Consider the following 23,072-nt stretch of genomic DNA (forward strand, 5'->3'; position numbering starts at 1 on the left):
TAAATTGATGGAGTTCAGAAAAAGAAAATGATATCATTTTAAACCTGGACAACATAAAATGTTTCAGTGAGAAGTCGTGCAATAAACATAACTTTTATCGGAATTATTTCCACCTGCCATCAATCTCACCTTTCCACTCAATTGGCCCCGCATGGCCACTTTTAGCCAAGCTTGTTGAAAAAGCGAAACAGCCGGAAAATTTATCGCACAAATTAACAAACTGTCAATAAAAATTAAATCACTTCTGCGCTTTTTTTTTTGCTCTCTCTCTCTCTCTGTTTCCCCTGAGGCTGTTTCTCTCATCCTTCGTCGAACCGTCAACCCCCCATCAATTGTACCGGTGGATGAAATCAATCACCTCTCAGTCGTGACGCTAAATCCCTTCGAATCGAGCCTGGGTATCGGTTGTCAATGCCGGCGTCGACCAGGACGACTCCTGGTCGGCTCTGAAAATTCGTCCCCGAGCACCCGACAAGGATCCGTTTTTATCCAATTTGGGTGACCCCCGCCGGTGCGCCGGCCGACCGTCGTCGTCATCATCGATTCCGTCGAGAATCGAAAGGAAAAAAAAAGTTTCGACAACGAACGACTCAGTGGCTGTGGCAAATCACTGTCAGTTCGAGTTGATTTTTTTCCTCCAAACTCGAACATTTTCCTTCAGGTGATAGACGGAAAGTTTTCGGTTTTTTGTTGGAGGACCCCTCGACTATCATCCTCCGACTGACTGCAAATTATTCATTCGATTCATGGCTCCCCCGAAAAAAAAAAACTTTGGAAAATAAAACATACGCCTCGCCAGTTCGGGATTTTCTCTTCACCCTCGAGCTCGAGGGGGTTGAGTTATTGCTGCCTGATCCATTTGCGTACCCCCTACCCTTCCCCCCAAAGTTTCAACTTGGCCGAGTTGGGGTCATACCCGTAGGCGCACTTTGCAATGCAATCTCGTCGTCCTCCGTCGCTCGCTATCGGTATCCGATAAATAAATCGAATCAATGCCTCCCGAACATTGGCAAACTGGGAGAAAAAATGAAAGAAAAACAACAACAAAACAAACGATTCCATCCATCTGTCTCCTGTTCCGGTGACGACGGTTGGTCGTGGGAGGGGTGAGCCAGAGCGGAAAATCAATTTGAAAAGCATTAAATTAATTTGTTCGTTTCGCAATTTTTTTTTCACGATGGACTGAACAAAAGCTCGGAGGGAAAAAAAGACACAAAGATTCGTCCAGATAACTGTTTTTGACATTTAATGCCATTTTTTCCTGAGGGTTTTTGTTATGATTTCCGAAGGATTTGTGCAGTGTCGGATTAAGGCAAACGTGATTTGAACGGAGTTGCGTCTGGCCGCAAGATCTGATCCTGATAGATAAATTAGATCTGAAATTTGTGCGGCCATAACCAGCGGCGGTCTGGTCGAAACGATCAATCAGTTTGTTGAATTTTTCCAATTAGTTCTTACTGAATACACTTCGATTTTACTAATTTTTCAAATTGCCTCAATACACTGGGGTCACTTTTATCGCGATTTTTTACGAGGTTTTTCACGTGCCTTTTTACATGGATTTTGAGATTTCTGCGGATGTCCAGAAAGTTTTTTTTCACGCGTTTTTTTTTTCAAAAAGGCGTTCTTTAATCAATTTCGCATGAAAGAATGTTGTGCTTTATTTACCGTGATGAACTTATACAAAATTATAAAAAATCACGAAAATAAAGCAATTAAAAAAAATTAAAATAAAAAATTCCAAATTATTTTGATAGATATATGCAAAGAATAGTGACTTGTCAAAAAATAATCATATTCCTCGAACTCATTGACATGAAAGTGGTCAGAAAAAATATTTTAAGCTCTTTTTAGTGGAATGTATCCAACTGTCTAAGACGAGTTAAGTAATTTCCATTTAATTCCACTACGTTTTATCTTACGCAGATACGTATTTCGACCTCAGCTGTGAGGTCGTCTTCAGTGTCTTGTACGTGACTCGACTTATGAAAGTGGTAATAAACACAAAAATAAAGCAGATATTGCGCATTATTTTTTGAGATTTTTGTAGCATGCCATTGTACCCGAGCAGGAGAAATTGGCTCAATAATACCTAATTCTGTTATTGATACCATACTCTGTTATGAACTAGCCCTGCATAAGAGGTAAAATACTAAAGGAATAATACCAAAAAGTGATATGCACAATACTTGAGCAATAACACACTCAATTATTGAATTGAATTTCAATACCAAATCAATAACCAATTATTATTCGTTTGGTAATGCAATACCTAAGCACGTTATGCCTCAAGTATTATGCATATAAGTTTTTGGTATTATTTTTTGGTATTTTACCTCTTATGCAAGGCTTGTTCATACCAATTTCTGTTATCGAGGTCGTCACTCCTGTTCGGGTAGTGTAAATGGTATTTACCTAGAGGAAATACCAGAGAAATGCCAGAGTACACTTCCGGAGGCATTCTTGGAGAATCTTTCGGTAACCTTCTTGGAAAATCTTCCAGAGGAATTCCTGGAGGAACTTTTGAAGGAATTCGTGGAGGAACTTCCGGAGGAATTCCTGGAGAAGCTTCTAGAGGAATTCCTGAGGTAACTTTCGGAGAAAATCTCGGGACTAGAAAGCTATTCTCACTGTACATGCTTCGGAGTTTCTTCAATTCAAGACCAATAACGATGCCGGCCACGTCCTCACAGTCAATTAGGCATTTTTCGTCACATAAATTTTTTGTATGTATTTAACCATGAGTATAATGTAGCATGATGGCTATTGTAAATATGTAAATAGAGCTATAATAGATAATTACGATAAATAAATGAAAAAGATAATATTATATTAATTAATTTAAATTGTTTTGATTCTTGTTATGTAAATCTTGTATTTAAGTTATGGTTCAATGTTCATTAGACCTTTTTGTATAAATTATTCAATATAGATACCAGAGACGTTGTTTATAGATAGAGACCCGCAAACAGTGAAGCCGAAAGTACCAAACGAACCGTCGAACGCGGTACCAAACGAGCAAAGTAAACAAACATTACCAATCGGTACTAAATGCAAGATAGGTATTGTAATCAACATTATAGAAATTATAAAAAAGTTTGAAAAGTTCAGTAAATGAAGATGTTTTCAGAGTTCTCATAGCAAATTTATATATGGTATTTAATCATATTTACTGTTGAATATAAGGAAATGGTGCTAAACAAGAGAAAATATGTAGTTGGAGCAAGCGAAATAACTGCTCACACTGAGAGTCACTTCAAGTTCTCACAATTTTTTATGTTGCCGATCGCACAGATTTTTTTTGTCTGCTGGCCGTGAAGCCAGAATTGCTTTTATTCTCTCCGCGTGTCTCTATATAATACCATCGTCTCTGATAGATACCAATTCGACAACTGACAAGTTCACTCAACGCATATATGTTAAATGTTCCACGTAAACGTTCATTTAAAGAATGAACGTTCAAGTTCATCTAAGATGAACACCGCCAAAGCTTCACAGGTCGCTTCGTGAACTTCCACGACCGTTCAAACCAAGGGGTGGGACTTGAGAGGGTTCAGAAGGATGAGAACCTGGATGGCCTTTGGAAAGGTTCAGCAACCCCGAACACGATTCGAACAACCTCACGACCTATCTGGGGCAATTTGGGACCACACTGGATCATTTCAACCGAGACCGTGGAAAGATCTGGGAGTGCGAGTTTTTTAGTCTCTAGTATCTCGAATCCGTTGTGGTATGTTTAAAGGACATTAGATGTCTTTAGTGGTTTAGATTTTACGTTTATTCCTTTCCGTTACGCTGAAGTCCAGTTAAAGAGTGTTGTGCGCTTCGTTGATAATTTATGTGCGGTAAGAAGGTAATTTGTGAAATATGTGTGTTCCAGCCGTTTGACGGCTTCTTATTGCCAGTTTTTGTAAACGAGATTCGAACCGACGCCTCTACCGACCTCTGGATATCGACCGCATCGCCCAACCCTCTCGGCCACCGTTTTCGTCGATCCACGCGCTCTCGTTGAAAACTCTTCGAGTTGCGGCTTTTGGTCTGTTAACCGGAAAGGGCCCGCACCGTCACCATTGCGTCCGTCTTGGCCACGCCGGCCACCTTCAAACCGAATTATTTCGTCCGCAGCCGAGCAGTCATCCCGGTCGCCTGGGGAATCCATTTTCCTGCCATCTTCGGTGGCGCGTTCCATGAGACGCCGTATTGTTCGACCATCGTCATTGTCCGAACCCCGCCATCCGTCCGCTATTGTGTAGCACTGTAGCAGCCATCGATCGCCATTGCGATCCGCAGCGTCCAACGATACGCGTTGGCAACCGTTCGTCAGCAAGACCAGCCATCATCGAACATTCGAGTCCGTTCGCCGGGTTGCGAACCTCGCGGTCACTTGGTGGAGTTGCCGCAATACCACTTCGACAGGCGAGGCACACGGTTAGAAAAAAGTACCTAACATTAGGTTCTTTTCACTCAAATTGGGGGTTTAGTGCGGGAACACAAAATTAAGTACTGTCAACTGGGGGGAAGATGATCATTTTTAAGACAAAACATGCAATAACAATGTGTGTTTACATTTTAAATCGAAACAAATATTTGCAAAACATGTACTGCTATACGTTGCAATAATCATCAACTTTAGTTTTCTGAAATGCATTCGCATTTATTAAAATAAATTAAATTATCACACATTTTTTGAGTAATCTGGTTTGGGGTGAAGTTGATCAAGACAGCTCTACTGAAATCATTATGACCTAGTGGTCAAAATACACTAGGTTATTTGTATGAATGTTGAATTTACTACGTAAAGAAGTCTACGAAGTCAATATTTGAAACGAAAATAGCGTCATTTATGACTATCTCTCTCTTTCTTCCACAAAATACATCTTCATGATTGTAATCGAAAAACTCGGATTTCTACCTAGCGGTAACATTACTTGAACGGAGAATATTGTTGACTACCGTTTTATAAAAAAATTGGCACTTTTGACACACTGACACTGGCACTGACACATCAAATGATCATCTTCACCTCAATGATCATCTTCCCCCCAGTTGACGGTAATTGTTTCTTGGATTTAAGTACTTAAAATTCACTACAAAATATACTTAATTTTAAATAGAAACTAACCAAAGGTAAATTTCACTCAACTTTTGTAAACATGAGATTACTTAACGTTGGGTTCCCACACTTTACTGCCCTTGTTGAGTGGTTTTGCTCTTCATTTTACGACAACAAAGAGAAGAGAGAGGGAGAAGCAATAGAAAAAAAAACCTAAAATTAGGTACTTTTTTCTAACCGTGCACATCAGGAAAGGTCAGTAAAGCAGAGCACCAGAATAAAAGATATTTTAGTTACTAGATAAAGATTGTCGCTACTGTTCCCTTTGTTCTGCTGTCCGAAACATGTGTGGTACATACCTGTCAAATCGTATGGATTTTCCTTCTTTGACATTTAGCTCCCCTATCCTCGCCAGCAAAAGATGTTCCGGACAGCGACGACAGCGACAATCTTTATCTAGTAACTAAAATATCTTTTACCAGAATCCATCCACGGTAACGTGAGTAGAAATGCGCATGCGTAAATGATTTGACACACACACATAAAAGCTAGCTAAAATTATAAATACCGCACACATGAAGTAGACAGACAAGATAAGGTAGATAGAAAGGAAAGGAAAAGAGGAAGTGAAATGATCAGGGAATCAATTTTTTTCGAATGCGCCAACGACAAAGCTTTGCTTTTGTCGGAGATAATAGTGCTGTCCAATGAGAGCTTGAAGTAGCTCGAAGTTTTTCCCTGTCCTGCTCATGCCCATTTGTTGACAAAAAAACGAGCAGGACGGGAACAACTTCGAGCTGCTCATTGGACAGCACTAATAATGACAAAGATCCGAAAAATTTTGTCAGCAACAAAAAAGAAGACAATCTTGTTGCTAACTTTTCATGCCGTTATTTTGCATTATTTCTAGTGAAAATTTCGGTTTTATGTTATCATAGTTTCTGCTTTTATGGAAATATTCGAGAATCGAACAATGATTACAAAATTAGCAGCGTATTTTCGGAGATATCAGAGCATGCAAGGCAAATGATTCTTGTCATATTGTGTTCGGGTTCTGATAAAGGTTTGTCGCTAGGTGCGTTTGTCAGTAACAAACTCTGTTGATGACAAAGAGTATATTGTTAGGCGTTGCTTGAATATTGATTCCCTGGAAATAATCCTAGGATAAATTTTGTAAATTAAAATAAAACCATGCTTGTTAATCGTTGCCGTTTTTTTACTTACTTACTTATGGATCCTGTACACCTGCCGTTGCCGTTTTGCCCTACAAAAATATATGTTCTTCAATTCAAATGCAACAAGTTTGTAATGTCTAGGTACTAAAGGTTTTTGATGATTTTTGTCGTATTTTGTGATTTTTACTCCTAGTTGGACTGCTAGGGAAACTTAGTCCCTCCTTTTCCGTCCTTAAAGCGAGAAGGGAGAATTGTGAAGGTTGGTTCTGCCAATGATGATAATTTGAGCTACTGTGACTAACCGAAAGACGATCTCTAGCCATCGTAAATTTACTCGTGAGATGGTCATCTCGCCCAAAAAGGACGGAAATACTTCATAACCGTTCGGGTTTGCTAGTGCGTTTCTCACCCACTGAATTCTATCAAGAAACCTGCCTGAGGTTTGGATTCTTGCCGGACACAAAAACAGACGGGCGGCCCTCAATGTTTATTGAGGTGGCATTTAAGCCGCTTGTTTACGGATTCAAGGTCGAGAGACCCCATAGCCGCTAAGACGTGCTATAATAACATTTCCTGGAAGGTTAACAGACACAGTTTTGGAATACTATAGGTCATTCAAGCATAGAATTTAAGATCTTAAGTTTTCAAAGTAGCGTTTCTTGTATCTCTATGTCTCGAAATATGGTCAAACTCGTTCATCGCATCTGCTGCGAAACTGCTTTTGTAAACAAGAGCTTCTCACGTCGCTGGTGGGCGAATTTGTGCCCACCCACGCAATCCAGCGCAATTTAATGAAAGAAGAGAGTTCGCTGCTTCCATCAGTGGTATTGGATTGCGTGGGTGGGCTCAAATTAGCCAACCAGCGACGTGAGCAGCTCTTGTTTTCAAAAGCAGTTTCGCCCTTTTGAAATGTTGATGCCGATATATTGGAGCTTTGAGTGACGGAAACCCAAAGTAACCATTAGCACTATATTTCGCCTTTCGGCAATATGAAGCTATATGGGCCGGACTCTATAAGCCAGTATAAAGTACGTTTGCACTGTGACATCGTTATAGTCGCACGTATGATTTTTTTAAATGCTCACGGTTACCAGGAAATTCCTACTGCTGTGCCTGTAGATCGCAAGTTCTGAACTCAAGGTCGGTTTCAATGATTCAGGATACCCTAAAAACCATCTGACCATCTCTCTTGATCTGTAGTAATTTGTTATAGATATGGTTGAATACATAACCAAGTTTAGAGTGACGAAAACAGGTCGCATGGTAACTGTAGATCGCAAGTGCCAGACTCAAGGACAGTTTGGATGATCTAGTACATTCCGAAAAAATATTTTTCAACTTGTTTTGTCAGTTCTTCTTAATTAATCTCGAAAAACAAATGGAACATATCAAATTTACTAGGTGATACCGCTTAGAAAAAGTTGGGTTTGAAAGGGTTAAGGTAGGTCCTAACATCCGGCATTCCGTGGCGATCCCAGTTGTCGGAGTCCGTCTCCGAGGTTCCTAGTTAGTGTGGTAAACGTCTATTTACCCTGCGGCAATCTGCCGGGCTTCATAAGAAAGGTAAGCAATATAATCGACGAGTCCTTGGGAGACATGATCGCGCATCACCCGGACTGGTGTGATTCTAGAACTGATCCCCTAGGTACCACCCTACTGGAATCGTTCGAAACTGTGGACTAAACAATTGTTCGCCCACCTTCTTCAATGGCCACTCGAATACTGCCATCGACGTGACCACCGCTAGTCGGTCTATCCTACCCGCTCACCCCCTCTCAAGTGGAAAATATCTACGGACTTATTTGGGAGCAACCGATTTCGGTCACCGTGCGTGCCTCGCCCCAGGACATCACATGGAGACCAAGATGGCGCTATGATGCCGCCGACTGGGAGGCATATGACCTTTACATCTGAAGCACGTTTGAGCGAAACACGCCCACAACCTTTCATGAGTTCACCCAAATCGTCCTGGATGCCGCCGTTGCTTGCATCCCTCAAACCAGCAACCGGCCAGGACGAAAGGCACTCCGCTGGTAGTCGGATGAAACGCTTCTTCTTCTTCTTGTTAGCATTACATCCCCACACTGGGACAGAGCCGCCTCGCAGCTTAGTGTTCATTAAGCACTTCCACAGTTATTAACTGCGAGGTTTCTAAGCCTAGTTACCATTTTTGCATTCGTATATCATGAGGCTAACACGATGATACTTTTATGCCCAGGGAAGTCGAGACAATTTTCAATCCGAAAATTGTCTAGACCGGCACCGGGAATCGAACCCAGCCACCCTCAGCATGGTCTTGCTTTGTAGCCGCGCGTCTTACCGCACGGCTAAGGAGGGCCGGATGAAACGCGTCGAGCGGTTGAAGCGAGATGAAAGGCCCTTCGAGCGCTACGGAGACCTCCCGCTGATCATCCTGATAAGGGAAATGCCCTTCAGGACTACAAAGAGAAGCTTCTTCGACTTCTTCGATTCAGTCAGCACGGCTCAATCCGCAGCCGAATTCTGGGGGAAAGTAAACTCGCTTTGTGGTAAGCAAAGGTCTTCCCCATCCACCTCGATTCACCTGGTAGTAGTACCATTACCGAACCCACTGAAGTAGCAAACTCGCTTGGGGTGTACTTTGCCGGGCTAGTGTCGATAAACGGCTACTCCATCGAATTCCATCGGACAATCACTGGTAGCACTCCGTCCCTAACAACTTTTCCAGTCCCCCGGGATTTACAAAATTCTGGCTTCAATCTACCGTTTTCGGCGGCTGAGCTGTCGTTCGCCCTCTTCAGCAGCAATGAGTAATCCTCATATGCTCTAAAAGCTATCGCCTTCTGCCAAGAATCGGTTCCTAGAGTAAACCAAATGTGGGCTGACCAAATTTTCCTGGAAGGGTGGCGCAAATATTTGGTTCCTAAGAACAGCATCTTCTCCCGGGATGTCAATAACTACAAGCCCATTTCGCTAACCTCTTGTGTGTCGAGAGGTTGGTGAACAGGCGGCTGCGCGACAAACTAGAAGCAGAAGGTAGAATTGGATTCTGGCAGCACGCATTCCGCCTTGGGTACGGTACGGGCACGTATTTTGCAAACCTGGGTGACGTTCTGCTGGACGCTTGCAACGAAGGCAAACACGCAACTGGTATCTCTGGATATGTCCAGAGTTCAACGAGACTTGGACCCCCGTCGTCCTTCAACAGTTGAGCGAGTGGAGATTTTCCGGCAACATTCTTGGGATTGTTCGGAATTTCCTTGTAGGGCGCTCCTTTAAAGTCCTAATCGGGAACCAGGGCTCGAGGGCTCTCCTGGAGGGATCTTGGGTACCCCAGGGTTTCGTTCTGGCTGTGACGCTGTTCTTTGTGGCCGTGAATGGCGTGTTTCGTTCACTTCCACCGAATATATACATCTTTGTCTATGCCGTAGATATAATGCTGGTTTCGTGTTGGCGACACTCCGAATAAGAACACAATCCACCGTCAGGTCGGTCCATCGCTGGGCCAGCTCTGTGGGCTTCACTATGACCGCCAGTAAGTGCGTCAGAGGACACGTCTGCCGTTGGAGGCACCAGTTGTCCGGGCCAAGCGTCAAGTTGGGAGAACATCCCATCCCCAAAAAGAAAATTGTAAAAGTTCTTGGAGTGTCCATCGACCGGAACCTCTCATTTCTACCGCACTTCCGCGCAGTAAAAGTTGATTGTAAGACCAGAGTTAATCTGGTTCGGATGCTTTCCAAACCGCACTGAACCAATAACAGGATGCTCCGGTTAATAATAGGGCAAGCTATCATTGATAGCCGCCTTTTCAACGGCTTGGAACTTACATGTATCTCCCTTCAGCTCATACGTTCGAGCTGCTTCCGAGCTGCTACTCTCTACACCAGCTAAATCTGTTTGTGCCAAGGCAGACATCTTGCCATTTACCCATCGTGTGCAAACGGCCATTTGCTGCACACCGGATTCTTCGCGTGATGGTCGGCGTGGAGCGAGTCCACTATAGAGCGAGGAGCTGGCACTCCCCAAAAGCCAACATCAACAGCTCAATAGCTCATAATTTCCGAAGGGGTGACAACTCATTGGCTCTCAGAAGGTCGGTAGTCGAGCTATTGAACAGAGAATTCAACAATCCGTTTCAGGCCGTGGAGTTGGCATCGGGGTCACCGGGACCAACATGACTATCTCGAACAGTCTCCCGGACATCTGTACCATCTTCTCGGTCGGAGCAGCTGCGGCTTTCATTGCCGTCCCCTACCCGTCCAAAAAGCCCGTCTTCGCCATATCCGACTCTGCTAGTGTTATCTCCGCACTTCAGAGCGAAACGTCTCAACACCCCTGGATCTAAGGCATCTGAGAAAACATGCTCCCGAATACGACCGGATCCCTGGGCACTGCGGAGTGCCTGGCAATACCACGGCTGATTACCTCGACGGAGTCGGATATCAAGGCCAGCGATTTGCGTCAACCGCCTTTGTGAGAGACGTAAAAACCTGGATGAGAAAGACAGTGCGAGACAACTGGGAAATATCCGGGAGAGCTTCTACCAATGAACAGCTGCGGCAAATCAAGGGAACCACATCGGCTTGGACGGACCTAAGCCACCTAAAGGAACAGCAAATCCTCTCTCGGCTCCGAACCGGGCACATGCGGCTCTCACATAACTTCGGCGGGAGCCCCTTCCGGATAATTTGCGATGTTTGCGGGGATCACAACACTGTGGAACATTACGTATGCCGATGTCCCAAATTCCAAGTGTCAAGGGATACTTATGGGATACCTGTCAGTATCAGGGACGCGCTTTCGGATGATCCAGCCAGCATCACTACACTCATCTGTTTCCTTAAAGATGGGGGCTTATTCAGGAACATCTAATCCATACGGCTCCATGGGCATCCCAAGGGTAATTTCGGACCCACAATTCGAGACATTTGGGCTTTCCTTGGATTCTTCCAAGGTTGTAGGTCAACCAAATCGGAAGACTGCGAAAATCGGAAGACTGCGATGGGCTGGGCACGTGGGACATAATGTCGGCCAATAACCTGGGGAAAATGGTTGTCAACAACGATCCGACGGGCACAAGACGGCGATGTGCGCTGCGAGCAAAATGGATCGATCAGGTGGAAGACGATTTGCAGATCTTCTGCAGACTGCGTGGCTGGCGACGTATCGAGTTGAATAAGAAATACTTTTATTTACTGCACAGACCACTCCGGCCTTAATCTGAGAAATAAATAAAATAAATTGAATAGATGTGATGAACAATTATCATAAATTTAAATTTATGAAAACAGGTTTTTGTTACAAAGAAAATGACCGTGCTTTGCTTTATAACGATCCAACAGTTTTTATAGCAAGTATATTTTTGATTCCAGAACTTCTAGAACTTTTGAATTGCATAATCATCTCTCGTTGCTCGTATTATAATATTGACGATTTGTTTGATTTATACTGAATTCTAATACTTTTCATTTTTCTTTCTCTTTTCTATCAAAACACAGTTCGCCGTCAAGTTAGGCAACAAACGAAACGAGAAGCGCCTGTCAACTCTGGTTGAGCTGACGACGCTGATGGTCGACGACAAGCCGCCGAAGATTATCGACACGACGGCCCAGAAGATCGATCAGCAGAAGGCGGCAGCGGCCGCAGCTGCCGCCGCAGCAGCCGCCGCCCAGGAGTGCTGGAACGCCAACGCCGTCAACAATAACAACAACAACAACAACAATGGTAAAACCATTGACGATGGCATCAGCAACAATAGTGGCATCGGTACCAATAGTGATATTCCGCCAAGCGTGGTACCACCGACCATGAATGGTGGCCCACCGTCGGCAGCGGTGGCGGCGGCAGTGGCAGCGAACGTTACCACCAACGGTAGCTGCAGCAATAGCAGCAGCAGTAGTAGTCTGAGCAGTGTTGCCAGCAGTGGCATCACCGTTGGCAGTAGCAATAGCAATGGCAGCACCAGCAGCAGCCTCAGTGCGCTCACGGCGGTGAGTGGCGCCAGTGCAGGCAGCGGAAACAGTGGCGGTGGCGGCGGCGGTGGTGGCAGCAGCAGTAGTAGTAGTAGCAGTAGTAGCAGCTGTAGCAGTAGTGGTATCGGGAGCAGTATTATTAGTAGCAATGGTGTAAGCGGGGTCGCCGGCGGTAGCAACGTTAACCATATTAATCATGTAAGTAGACGATTGGGATCGGGCTGGGGTTAGCGACCTGTTGATGACAAAATTTATTCTGCATTTTTGATCGAATTCTGCATGCCGGAGATCGCATTCAGTTCCAAATGTCATACTAAAAAGAATCCATAGGGTTCCTATGTTCTCATAACACCCCTGTAAGGAACTTTCCGCTCCACATAAATGTACAAGGTGTTAAAACAAATTCAAATAAGTCAAAGTTCCATTGTGAATTCACGATGTCTTTTCATAATTTTTATTTCTACAGACAGGTTGGAGTTTATCAGTCTAAACACAGTTTACGATTTAGTAGACTGTCACTTTTCACTGAACATTGAACATTGAACGTAAACCTGCGAAAAACATGGCATTATAACTACAGATGGTATCGTCTTTCAGAAGCGCAGTCAAAGGCAATCCATCCGTCTCGATTTCTAACCTCAATTGAGTGATGTTTAACATTTTAATCCATCACCGGCACTGACACAGCAACCCTCATCGTCCCCGAGGTGTAATATTCACATCCTTCCCCTTTTCTCGCATCATGTCAGCGCCAATAGACACATCTACCGAATAAAACCCACTTGATCCCCAGCGTAGTGGTCGCTGTCAAACGACGCACTGATCAGCAAAAACGTGAACGACGTTCGTCCGTTGCTGCTGGGGCCTCCCAACTACTATTCGCGTCCAACGATGTGATGAGTACTCGGTTAATTAACATCGTCATCAGTCACCTCCGTCGCAGGCGATTCGCTGATTGCGTACCACACAGCCCATAGGGAAGCACTTTGTGTGGCGCGGTGCATTAATCCACGATGACGGCCACCACCGACGAACGGCAGACCGGCTGACTGACGTGGACGCAAGGGATGTGTATACTTGGAACCAGCAACGACGTAATTATTAGACACATAGTTGCACCTCGCACCTATCTAAAGCTGAACGGACGACCGGGTTCAATGGGACCGGGGAGAGTTTTGTGGCTTTCCACCTTTGCTGATGGAAATGTGTTCTTGCACCACCAGTGAAAGTCGACTGGGAAGAAATTTGGAGGACTGGAACTAATTTCCGCATATTTGAACATGTTTGAATCTCAAGATTCTCATGTTCAAATGCGGACATTTAAATGTTCGAACACGTTTAACAAATCGAACACATTTGTCTGTCCGGATGCTCTGATCAGAAAAGAACGACTAATTAAATGTGAGTATTTTGTTGTCGTCGTCATTCTCCTCGATCGAGATATAACGTCTCAAAATTGATGGAAATTTCATTATGGAACATCGACGACGTTATGCAACGGAACGATACCGACCGTCGTCGAGAAAGAAACATCCCACCGTACAAGTCCTTAAGCCAAAATTGACGACCGACCGTCGAGGATGGCACCGAATTGGGCACGGCAAACGAAACGAATTCGAACCATGGAGCGCAAGAACACATGTCCCCCGTTCGTTGTCAGCTTGCCGTTCGCAAGGTAAAGGCAAGAGCTATGCTACCCACTCAGCTGCACACTGCACTTCGACTTCACTTTGGCTCGGAAATCTCAGATCCGCATCCGATAAATGGCATCCTGCTTGCAGGCGTGCAAACACATCAAGAGCGAAGCAATTTGTTCGTTTCGCTTCGCTGGGCCCTCTTGTTCCCGGGCAACGCCGCATGGTGGAAGGAGGACCATTCGGCGTCCTGTCCCGTTAGTCCCCCTTTATCGTTGGTGAGCCATCTCTGCCGTTCGCCCCCCGAGGGTGTTTTCAATCTCGTCGATCGATTCTGCTGGTGCAACCGCATGGCGCTACGATTTGGTTGTTCCTGGAATGTGGTGGTCTCGGGGATTCGCTTTTCGGGGCAGTTGCGTTCGCCTAATGTGCGGTTCGGGTTTCTGAATACAAATTCTCATTCTCAGATTATTGTTGTTGATTTTGTTCTTTTGTAAAATATTTTCTGATTATTTAAAAAACAAACTCACGTCATTATTTCTGAATCGGTACGATAGCGCTTCTTATAAATTTATGAAAACTAGCATAAAATTGTTAGAATTTTCGCATATTCTTGGGCATCAAACAATGAACAAATTTGAAGCGATGTCTATGTTACAGAAAATGATTTTAACCAGATAATTCCGAAGAGATTTAGAGGTTTGTCAAGAATCGCAAAATAGTAGTGGTTACAAAAAGATGATTTTCTTTGCACGAATTGTACTACACTCGTTTATCCATTGATACTTACCGAGTTGGATAAATGATACGAGTGCTGAAAAAATCGTGTTTTGCAATGAGTTGACGGGCTTTAAATTGATAGATCTGTACCAAAATGGTACAGTCTAATTTACTTAACATGGTCATTCTTACTAATAAATCATGTTGCTGCAGAGAACAATCAGATTCCATATCATTGTGCTAGTCTATCAGCACACCAGCCCCACGCGCATCTTCCTCGATTGGACACTGCCAGCGTGTGCGGAGTCTACCCCGGAGCCGAGCTGTTTCTCTGCTAAACATATCTTTTGCTAGTATTCCTGCCAGCGAATGTCGGCATTTTTGTACACTTGGTACAACTCGTGATTCAAGCGATTGGGCCATTTAACATTTTTCATCACGCCATACAGGGCGACTGGGCGAATCAACGATGTGTACAAAGCAAGTTTTGTCCGTGTCTGTAAGCCGCGATATTTCAGCTGGCTACGCAAACCACAGAACGTCTTACTTGCTGCCGCACCACGTCTTTTCACCTCGCGGCTAACGTCATTATCACATGCTTCGAGTGTTCCAAGATATACGAACTCGTCGACAACCTCAAATCACATCCCGTCTATTTCCAACACCGTTTGGGCTGCCTTGTTCTCTGCCAGCCACCAGGTACTTAGTTTTGACAGAGTTTATGATCATCCTATTATTTCAGTCTCTCGTTTACAAGGTAGAAAGTCCTTGGGTTATAGACCTTGGGTTGATGTCATCCACAAAATCAAGGAGCATGTAAGACTAATTGTTGATGATGTTTCCGTTTCTTTTCACACCTGGGTTTTGAATTGCACCTTTCAGAGCTAAGTAAAATAGCAGATTTGGGATCGCACAGCCCTGCTTCAATCCATCTAACCTCACGAACGTATCCGGTGTCTCACCACATATTCTGACGCTCGATTCGATTGATTTGCACTCGCGCGTCATTTCTGTACGATGATCCACGGGGAGTGGTCACGGAGAGTGGAAACGGAGAGTGCACAGAACAATGGAGTTGGTAGCGGTCCTTGCATCGATCGTTCGGTGCTCGGTGGCTGGCAGATGTTGTACGGGAACTGGTGGGGTGCGGGCTGCGATGGCGGTTGTGCGGTTTATGCGGTGACCGAATTCACGCCGGAACATGAACCGGTCTGAGATGCTCGGCTTCGATGATGGTGAGCAATGGCGGTTTCAAACTGGGTTCTGATTAGCTGGACCGAATTTACGCCGTAACATAAACCGGTCGGCCGGCTGGGTGAACCTCAGTGGAACGTTGGGCTGGATGAGGCTTCTGTCCGTTCTTGGGGGTATTCCTGATTGGAATTTGGTCACGGATTCCAATCCTTCAGCCTTTTCGACTATGTTCCGAGGGTTCTGTGGAAGATGGGCTTGCCAGATGACGATCCGGACAACCACTCGCAAAAAGCACAAAAAATGCCCGTTGGACGGACCTGCCAAAGCAGATTAGCACATTTTCACTCATAAGTTTGCCCATCCCGCCAGTACCACACTAGATCCATTAACTTGATTCAACTAACTTAATTCTAATTACCTTTTTGTGGCTGCTTCACGCTTATTGTTGTATTTTGTTTTCTAATATAATGGAAACAATAGAACAATTAAAACAATGTAACAAACACTTTTGTTTTTCAACTAACCGTACTACAACGAACTGTGATAATAGTTTTAACGTTTTACTACTATTGTAATTTTAAGTTTTCAACCTACAATGACACCAAATGATTAAACAATTTACGCCAAATATATTTTTACAATTAACACTAACTTTAACTTCAAGGATCACGTCGCGCACTTCTAATCCCTTTGATAGACACGGACAGCAAGGACGACATCGGTTTAGGCCAAGCATATAAATTCTAAAATTTGGGAAATGGATACGAACAAAAACGGATTTTTCGGATAACGTCCTTTTTTGTCAGCTTTCGCACTTTCTTGCATACAAGTAAAAGTTTAAACCGCTGCAAACAAACAATACGACAATTGGGTGACAGACATAATGGAACGTACACACAGTCAAGCAGTTTGACCAACATTGACTTCACCTCTCGTTTATTCAAACATCCATCAAGTTTTACCAACAGCGGCACGAACAATCAATTTATTCGACCAGCAATATCACACACGAACGACCGAAGCGACAACTTGAGCACCAACTATCAAAAAATATATGGGGGTTTATGCAACTTCACTACAAATGCTCAAACATGTTCGGCGAACCTTGACTCCACCCCCGACAACTGGAACTGCCCATGATTTCATAGTTGACGTAACAACCAGCACCATCAATGTTGGGAAAACGCATTTTTATTAATTTTACCCGAATCATCATATCAATCAACAAAATACATGAACTAATCTGTCTAAATGGACAATATTAGTAGTTATTTTAAGGCCGCGGGGAATTGATTATTATTCCTTTGGTTGAGGTGGTCAAAATATGCATACGACAGTTTATGCGATCAAACAAACGTTTTGTGAAATGTTTGTTCCCATAACATGGCGTAAAAACCAGGCTACTACGTGTGGTTATAAAGCGGTAAAGAATAAATGAAGTTAGTTCCAACGATTTACTGATTGAGGAAAGGAAATCTTTTGAAAAGTTCGAGTTTCTGGGAAAGGTTTTTCGGATAGCTCTTTCCGTGAAAATTAAAATTATGTGGTAAAGATAAAATTATGTGTGGAAGAGTTCGTGTTGCAAAGAATTTCATCAGTACCGTACGGGGATTTTTGCACTATTACAGCATTAGAATGGTTCTGTTACAAGTATGCAAGCAGTTACCGTTTTCATGTATTGGCCAAAGCCCTCGTTCCAACCAAACGAGTAGACGAGGATTAAAAGTAAATCAATCGTGATTAGATTGCTTGATTTATATGTAGGATATAAAAGCACAAAATATCAGACGACAATATCCAAATTTGCTCTGAAATATCATGAGGTGGTATTTGGAAGAAGTGATTAATATCTCGAGCTATTAGTTTGTTTTTGTCCATAACACATTTTAATATTTAAATAACACTTCGGTGCATTTTTGTTGTTGATATTTTTGTCTGCTCTTTTGAATCTTACATCAAAGTCCATATCATGTTTTATAATTCAGTCCTGTCCGGGTAAGGTAATGAAAAACATGAATAAGAATTGCATTGCAATTGTAAAAACTAACGCGGTAAATGTGCTCGAAATATACGTACTAATATTATCAAGCTGAGGTACAAATAAAAAGCCATTTAACACGCACTAATTCTTATGTGTTAAGTCCTCAGTGGGAGACCTCTCCTGTCACGCTAAAAATGAAGCTAGATTTTGGCTCTGATATGCACTTTTAGAAAATACCCATAAAATACTACACTTCAGAGGAGAAATGGGGATTTAGATAAGTATGATTTCCCATACACAATTTTGATATGCTTCCAAAAAAGTGACACAAATGGCTAATCATTGCGTTACATAATTAATGGATTTTCATTCTTCTTTTATATTATACTTCCTTTTGAATGATCGCGATTGTCGTAAATCAAAACTTTTGGCGACAATATTTATCAAACAAACATTATTTTATTGATTCAAAAGAATGTAAACGTTTATCTCCAGAGCTACACCTCGATGGATGAAAGCTTATTTTGTCGAATTATACCGTGGATTTCACAAGAAATGCTTGCTTTAGCAGGAACTTGCATATTAATTTTTGATTACAAAATCAGTTACGCCCAAATCATAAAGTAGTCCTGAAATACGACAAAGTAAAACGAAAACCTATGTTGTGCTTAACTAGTGGATTGTGAATATCGAAAAAATATGCGACAGGTTTTTGCTCCATATTGCAGCAGGTAATGGAGGTACGTCAACTTATGCGATCAAATGACCATTTTTCCAAAAACAATTATCGCCATAACTCGAATGTTTCCGAACAAAACATGAATATTTTTTCATGGAGCATATGTATATCCGTACGAAGAATCCATATCCGCAAAAAAGTGTGTTTTGGTCATTTTGGCTTATACGTCAACTATGTGATCATGGGCAGTGAAACCAAAATCAAAACGTTTTAATTTTTTCCAACCGAGTCGCCAACTGTCAAATGGTTGTTCGAACAACTTCACACACGTTCAAACAAAGCAGCAACCGAAGCGTTTTCTTGGGGGCGGAGTCAATGTTCGTCAAACTGCTTGACTTGTGTGTACGTTGCATAATAGCATAAACGTTTGAGTTTTTTTTTGACAAGGACAAGGTCGAACTACTAAACAAGGAAAAACTCACGAAGGATAAACAGGAAAACAAGGAATATTTTGTTTGTGGTGGAGCTACAAACTGTATTTTATGACCAACCAGTGGTTAAGCGGCAAACTATCGATTGACTATCGTCGGCGTCAGCGGCACCGCAGTGAAATTTTCTTGCATGGTTCTGGATCTGGTTTTGTTTTGTTGTTAAATTGGTTCTTTCCAGGACTACAAGGGAAGGTTGTTGTGTGAAGAATTTTGTTCAAAGTGCAAATTAATCGCTTTGCAACGCCAGAAAATTCCGGTGCAGAATCACGAACGCGCGTCGGAGGGAGATGCTACAAATATTTATTTGCATGGATGGCGCCAGTGGCAGCCAAGTATAATTTTCTCAAGATATTTATTTGGTTTTGTTGCAGTTTGTGATTGGATAGGTACCGTCTACGGGGGTGTCATTGGGCCAAAATGTGGTATGCTCCAAGTAAATGTTACAAAGCTCTAGTAGTTAATATTGGAATCAAGTTGTAATTAGTTAGGTACAAGCTTGAACAATAAATTTACCACTGTGTAGGGAAAAAATAATAAATGAGGGAAATTCTTCAAAGTTATATGTTGTTTAAAATTGGCCCATTCTCACCCCTCACAGGGGGTGCCACATACAAAACGTTTACCGGTGACGATGCAACGATTCAATCGTTCATTAAAAATAATTGCCTACATTACGGCTTTTACCAACTATGTATGGCAAATCAACCAAAGGCTTGGCCCAATCTCACCCCTTTTTAGCATGCATTGCGCGTTGCTACGAAAGAACAAGACCGCTGAATAAATATTCATAATATTCGATAAAACAACAAACAGATTATCGTAACATGATCACCAGGTATCCATCGATCTGAAATTTAGTTATGTAATAGATTTGTGGGGCATTACTGACACTATTTTAATACGGGTTCATTCGATCAATAGTTTTACCACAGACAAACAGACGTAACAGCTTGAACATTTTTCTGAAAAATCCATCGCTCAACTCCTCCACCACCATCTTGCGAGCATGTTACACGAAACGATGTTTCGTATGACATCGTCACCAGAAGGCGCTGGAGTGAAATGTCAAACCGGAAGGATAACGACACTAGCGCCTCTAGTTGTGAATTGCTTAATCAATCAAATTCAAATTGATCGTTGAAGTCATGGTCGATGATATTTTCTCTAGTGTTACGTCTGTTTGTCTGTGGTTTTACATTCAAATTCCAAGCATCATTGTTCGAACACAATTAATCCTTGGAATTTGTTTTGTGATTTCCTAGACGTGAATTTTAATATAATTTCGAACCGTTTGAAGTTTTCATCAAAATTCGTAACAGTTTCTGAGATATTAGAAGTTGAAACATTTTTCGTTTTTGGCCCAATCTTACCCCCTAGGCCCAATGTCACCCCGAACGACGGTATTGAAAATAAATCGATTCTCAGGATTACAATTTTTGTGGAAGCGAAGGTTTAGCCCAGACTAATTTTGTTTGAAGTGCAAAGTATAATCGCTTGGCGACAGCAGAAAGTTTCTGCCGGTTGCAAAAACACAAGCGCGCGTCAGAAGGAGAAGCCGCAAAAATGTATTCGCATAGATTAGCGATTCTCAACCTTGTCATTGAGAGGTACCCCTTGGAGCTTTGGCATTAATTGAGGTACCCCCTTTTATCTGTGAATGAAAATAACCGTAACTAATAAGAGACATGAAAAATAGACCTTAAAACTAACGGGCCTAACGGGCTCTCCATGAAGTTGGCTCAAATTTTCATTTTTCCGTGAAGCTTTCCTATACAAATTTAGTTTATTCATCAAGCATCCTACAAGGAAGGTTCCGAACCACTTGAAAGGAGGCCTTTTAAAAGGAGGCTTTCGAGCTGCTTGGAAAGAGTCTTCCGAGAAATGTAGAAGGAGGCTAACAGCTTCCAACAGGATTTTTTTTGACTATTGAGGGCTTCCGAGCCTCTTGAAACTAGACTTCCGGGCCTCTTGAAAGGAGGCTTCCGGGCCTCTTGAAAGGAGGCTTCCGGGCCTCTTGAAAGGAGGCTTCCGGGCCTCTTGAACGGAGGCTTCCGGGCCTCTTGAAAGAATGCTTCCGGGCCTCTTGAAAGGAGGCTTCCGTACCTCTTGAAAAGAGGCTTTCGGGCTTCTTGATAGGAAGCTTCCGGGCTTCTTGAAAGGAAGTTTCCGGGCCTCTTGAAAGGAGGCTTCAGGGCCTCTTGAAAAGAGACTTCCGGGCCTCTTGAAAAGAGACTTCCGGGCCTCTTGAAAGGAGACTTCCGGGCCTTTGAAAGGAGGCTTCCGGGTCTTGAAAGGAGGCTTTCGAACCTTGTGAAAGGAGGCTTCCGAACCTTTTAAAAGGAGGCTTCCGGCCTCTTGAAAGTAGGCTTCCGCACCTCTTGAAAGGAGGGGTCCCGGGCCCTTGAAAGGAGGCTTCCGGGCCTCTTGAAAGGAGGCTTCCGGGCCTCTTGAAAGGAGGCTTGAAAGGAGGCTTCCGAGCCTCTTGAAAGGAGGCTTCCGGGCCTCTTGAAAGGAGGCTTCCGGGCCTCTTGAAAGGAGGCTTCCGGGCCTCTTGAAAGAAGGCTTCCGGGCCTCTTGAAAGAAGGCTTCCGGGCCTCTTGAAAGGAGGCCTCCGGGCCTCTTGAAAGGAGGCTTCCGGGCCTCTTGAAAGGAGGCTTCCGGGCCTCTTGAAAGGAGGCTTCCGGGCCTCTTGAAAGGAGGCTTCCGGGCCTCTTGAAAGGAGGCTTCCGGGCCTCTTGAAAGGAGGCTTCCGGGCCTCTTGAAAGGAGGCTTCCGGGCCTATTGAAAGGAGGCTTCCGGGCCTCTTGAAAGGAGGCATTTGAGCCTCTTGAAAGGAGGCTTCCAAGCCTCTTGAAAGGAGGCTTCCAAGCCTCTTGAAAGGAGGCTTCTGGGCCTTTGAAAGGAGGCTTCCGGGCCTCTTGAAAGGAGGCCTGGGCCTCTTGAAAGGAGGCTTCGGGCCTCTTGAAAGGAGGCTTCGGGCCTCTTGAAAGGAGGCTTCCGGGCCTCTTGAAAGGAGGCTTCCGGGCCTCTTGAAAGGAGGCTTCCGGGCCTCTTGAAAGGAGGCTTCTGGGCCTCTTAAAAGGAGGCCTGGGCCTCTTGAAAGGAGGCTTCCGGGCCTCTTGAAAGGAGGCCTGGGCCTCTTGAAAGGAGGCTCTGGGTTTCTTGAAAGGAGGCTTCTGGGCCTCTTGAAAGGAGGCTTCCGGGCCTCTTGAAAGGAGGCTTCCGGGCTTCTTGAAAGGAGGCTTCCGGGCCTCTTGAAAGGAGGCTTCCGGGCCTCTTGAAAGGAGGCTTCTGGGCTTCTTTAAAGGAGGCTTCCGGGCCTCTTGAAAGGAAGCCTGGGCCTCTTGAAAGGAGGCCTGGGCCTCTTGAAAGGAGGCTGCCGGGCCGTTTGAAAGGAGGCTTCCGGGCCTTGTGTCAGGCGGCTTACGGGCCTCTTGATAGGGGGGGGCCGCTGCTGTTGAAAGGTGGGGTCTGGGGCTCTTGAAAGGAGGCTTCCGGGCCTCTTGAAATGAGGCTTCCGGGCCTCTTGAAAGGAGGCTTCTGGGCCTCTTGAAAGGAGGCTTTCGGGCCTCTTGAAAGGAGGCTTCCGGGCCTCTTGAAAGGAGGCTTCCGAGCCTCTTGAAAGGAGGCTTCCGGGCCTCTTGAAAGGAGGCTTCCGGGCCTCTTGAAAGGAGGCTTCCGGGCCTCTTGAAAGGAGGCTTCTGGGCCTCTTGAAAGGAGGCTTCCGGGCCTCTTGAAAGGAGGCTTCCGGGCCTCTTGAAAGGAGGCTTCAGGCCTCTTGAAAGGAGGCTTCGGGGCTCTTGAAAGGAGGCTTCCGGGCCTCTTGAAAGGAGGCTTCCGGGCCTCTTGAAAGGAGGCTTCCGGGCCTCTTGAAAGGAGGCTTCTGGGCCTCTTGAAAGGAGGCTTCCGGGCCTCTTGAAAGGAGGCTTCCGGGCCTCTTGAAAGGAGGCTTCCGGGCCTCTTGAAAGGAGGCTTCGGGCCTCTTGAAAGGAGGCTTCCGGGCCTCTTGAAAGGAGGCTTCCGGGCCTCTTGAAAGGAGGCTTCCGGGCCTCTTGAAAGGAGGCTTCCGGGCCTCTTGAAAGGAGGCTTCCGGGCCTCTTGAAAGGAGGCTTCCGGGCCTCTTGAAAGGAGGCTTCCGGGTCTCTTGAAAGGAGGCTTCCGGGCCTCTTGAAAGGAGGCTTCCGGGCGTCTTGA

The 23,072-nt window shown here is 44.3% G+C and overlaps 1 protein-coding gene across 11 annotated transcripts in view; it reads left to right on the forward strand.

Annotated features, from left to right (window-relative positions):
• LOC134207876 (mucin-2) overlaps positions 1–23,072 on the forward strand; it is a 600,615-nt gene that overhangs the window by 146,076 nt on the left and 431,467 nt on the right. For all 11 annotated transcript variants that reach the window (XM_062683852.1, XM_062683855.1, XM_062683856.1 and 8 more), the window contains one exon: positions 11,706–12,377. In XM_062683852.1, coding sequence (XP_062539836.1) covers positions 11,706–12,377 — 672 coding nt within the window. The remainder of the gene's footprint in view (positions 1–11,705; positions 12,378–23,072) is intronic.

The sequence above is a fragment of the Armigeres subalbatus genome, chromosome 1 (genome assembly GCF_024139115.2).
Source record: "Armigeres subalbatus isolate Guangzhou_Male chromosome 1, GZ_Asu_2, whole genome shotgun sequence".
NCBI classification, from domain to species: domain Eukaryota; kingdom Metazoa; phylum Arthropoda; class Insecta; order Diptera; family Culicidae; genus Armigeres; species Armigeres subalbatus.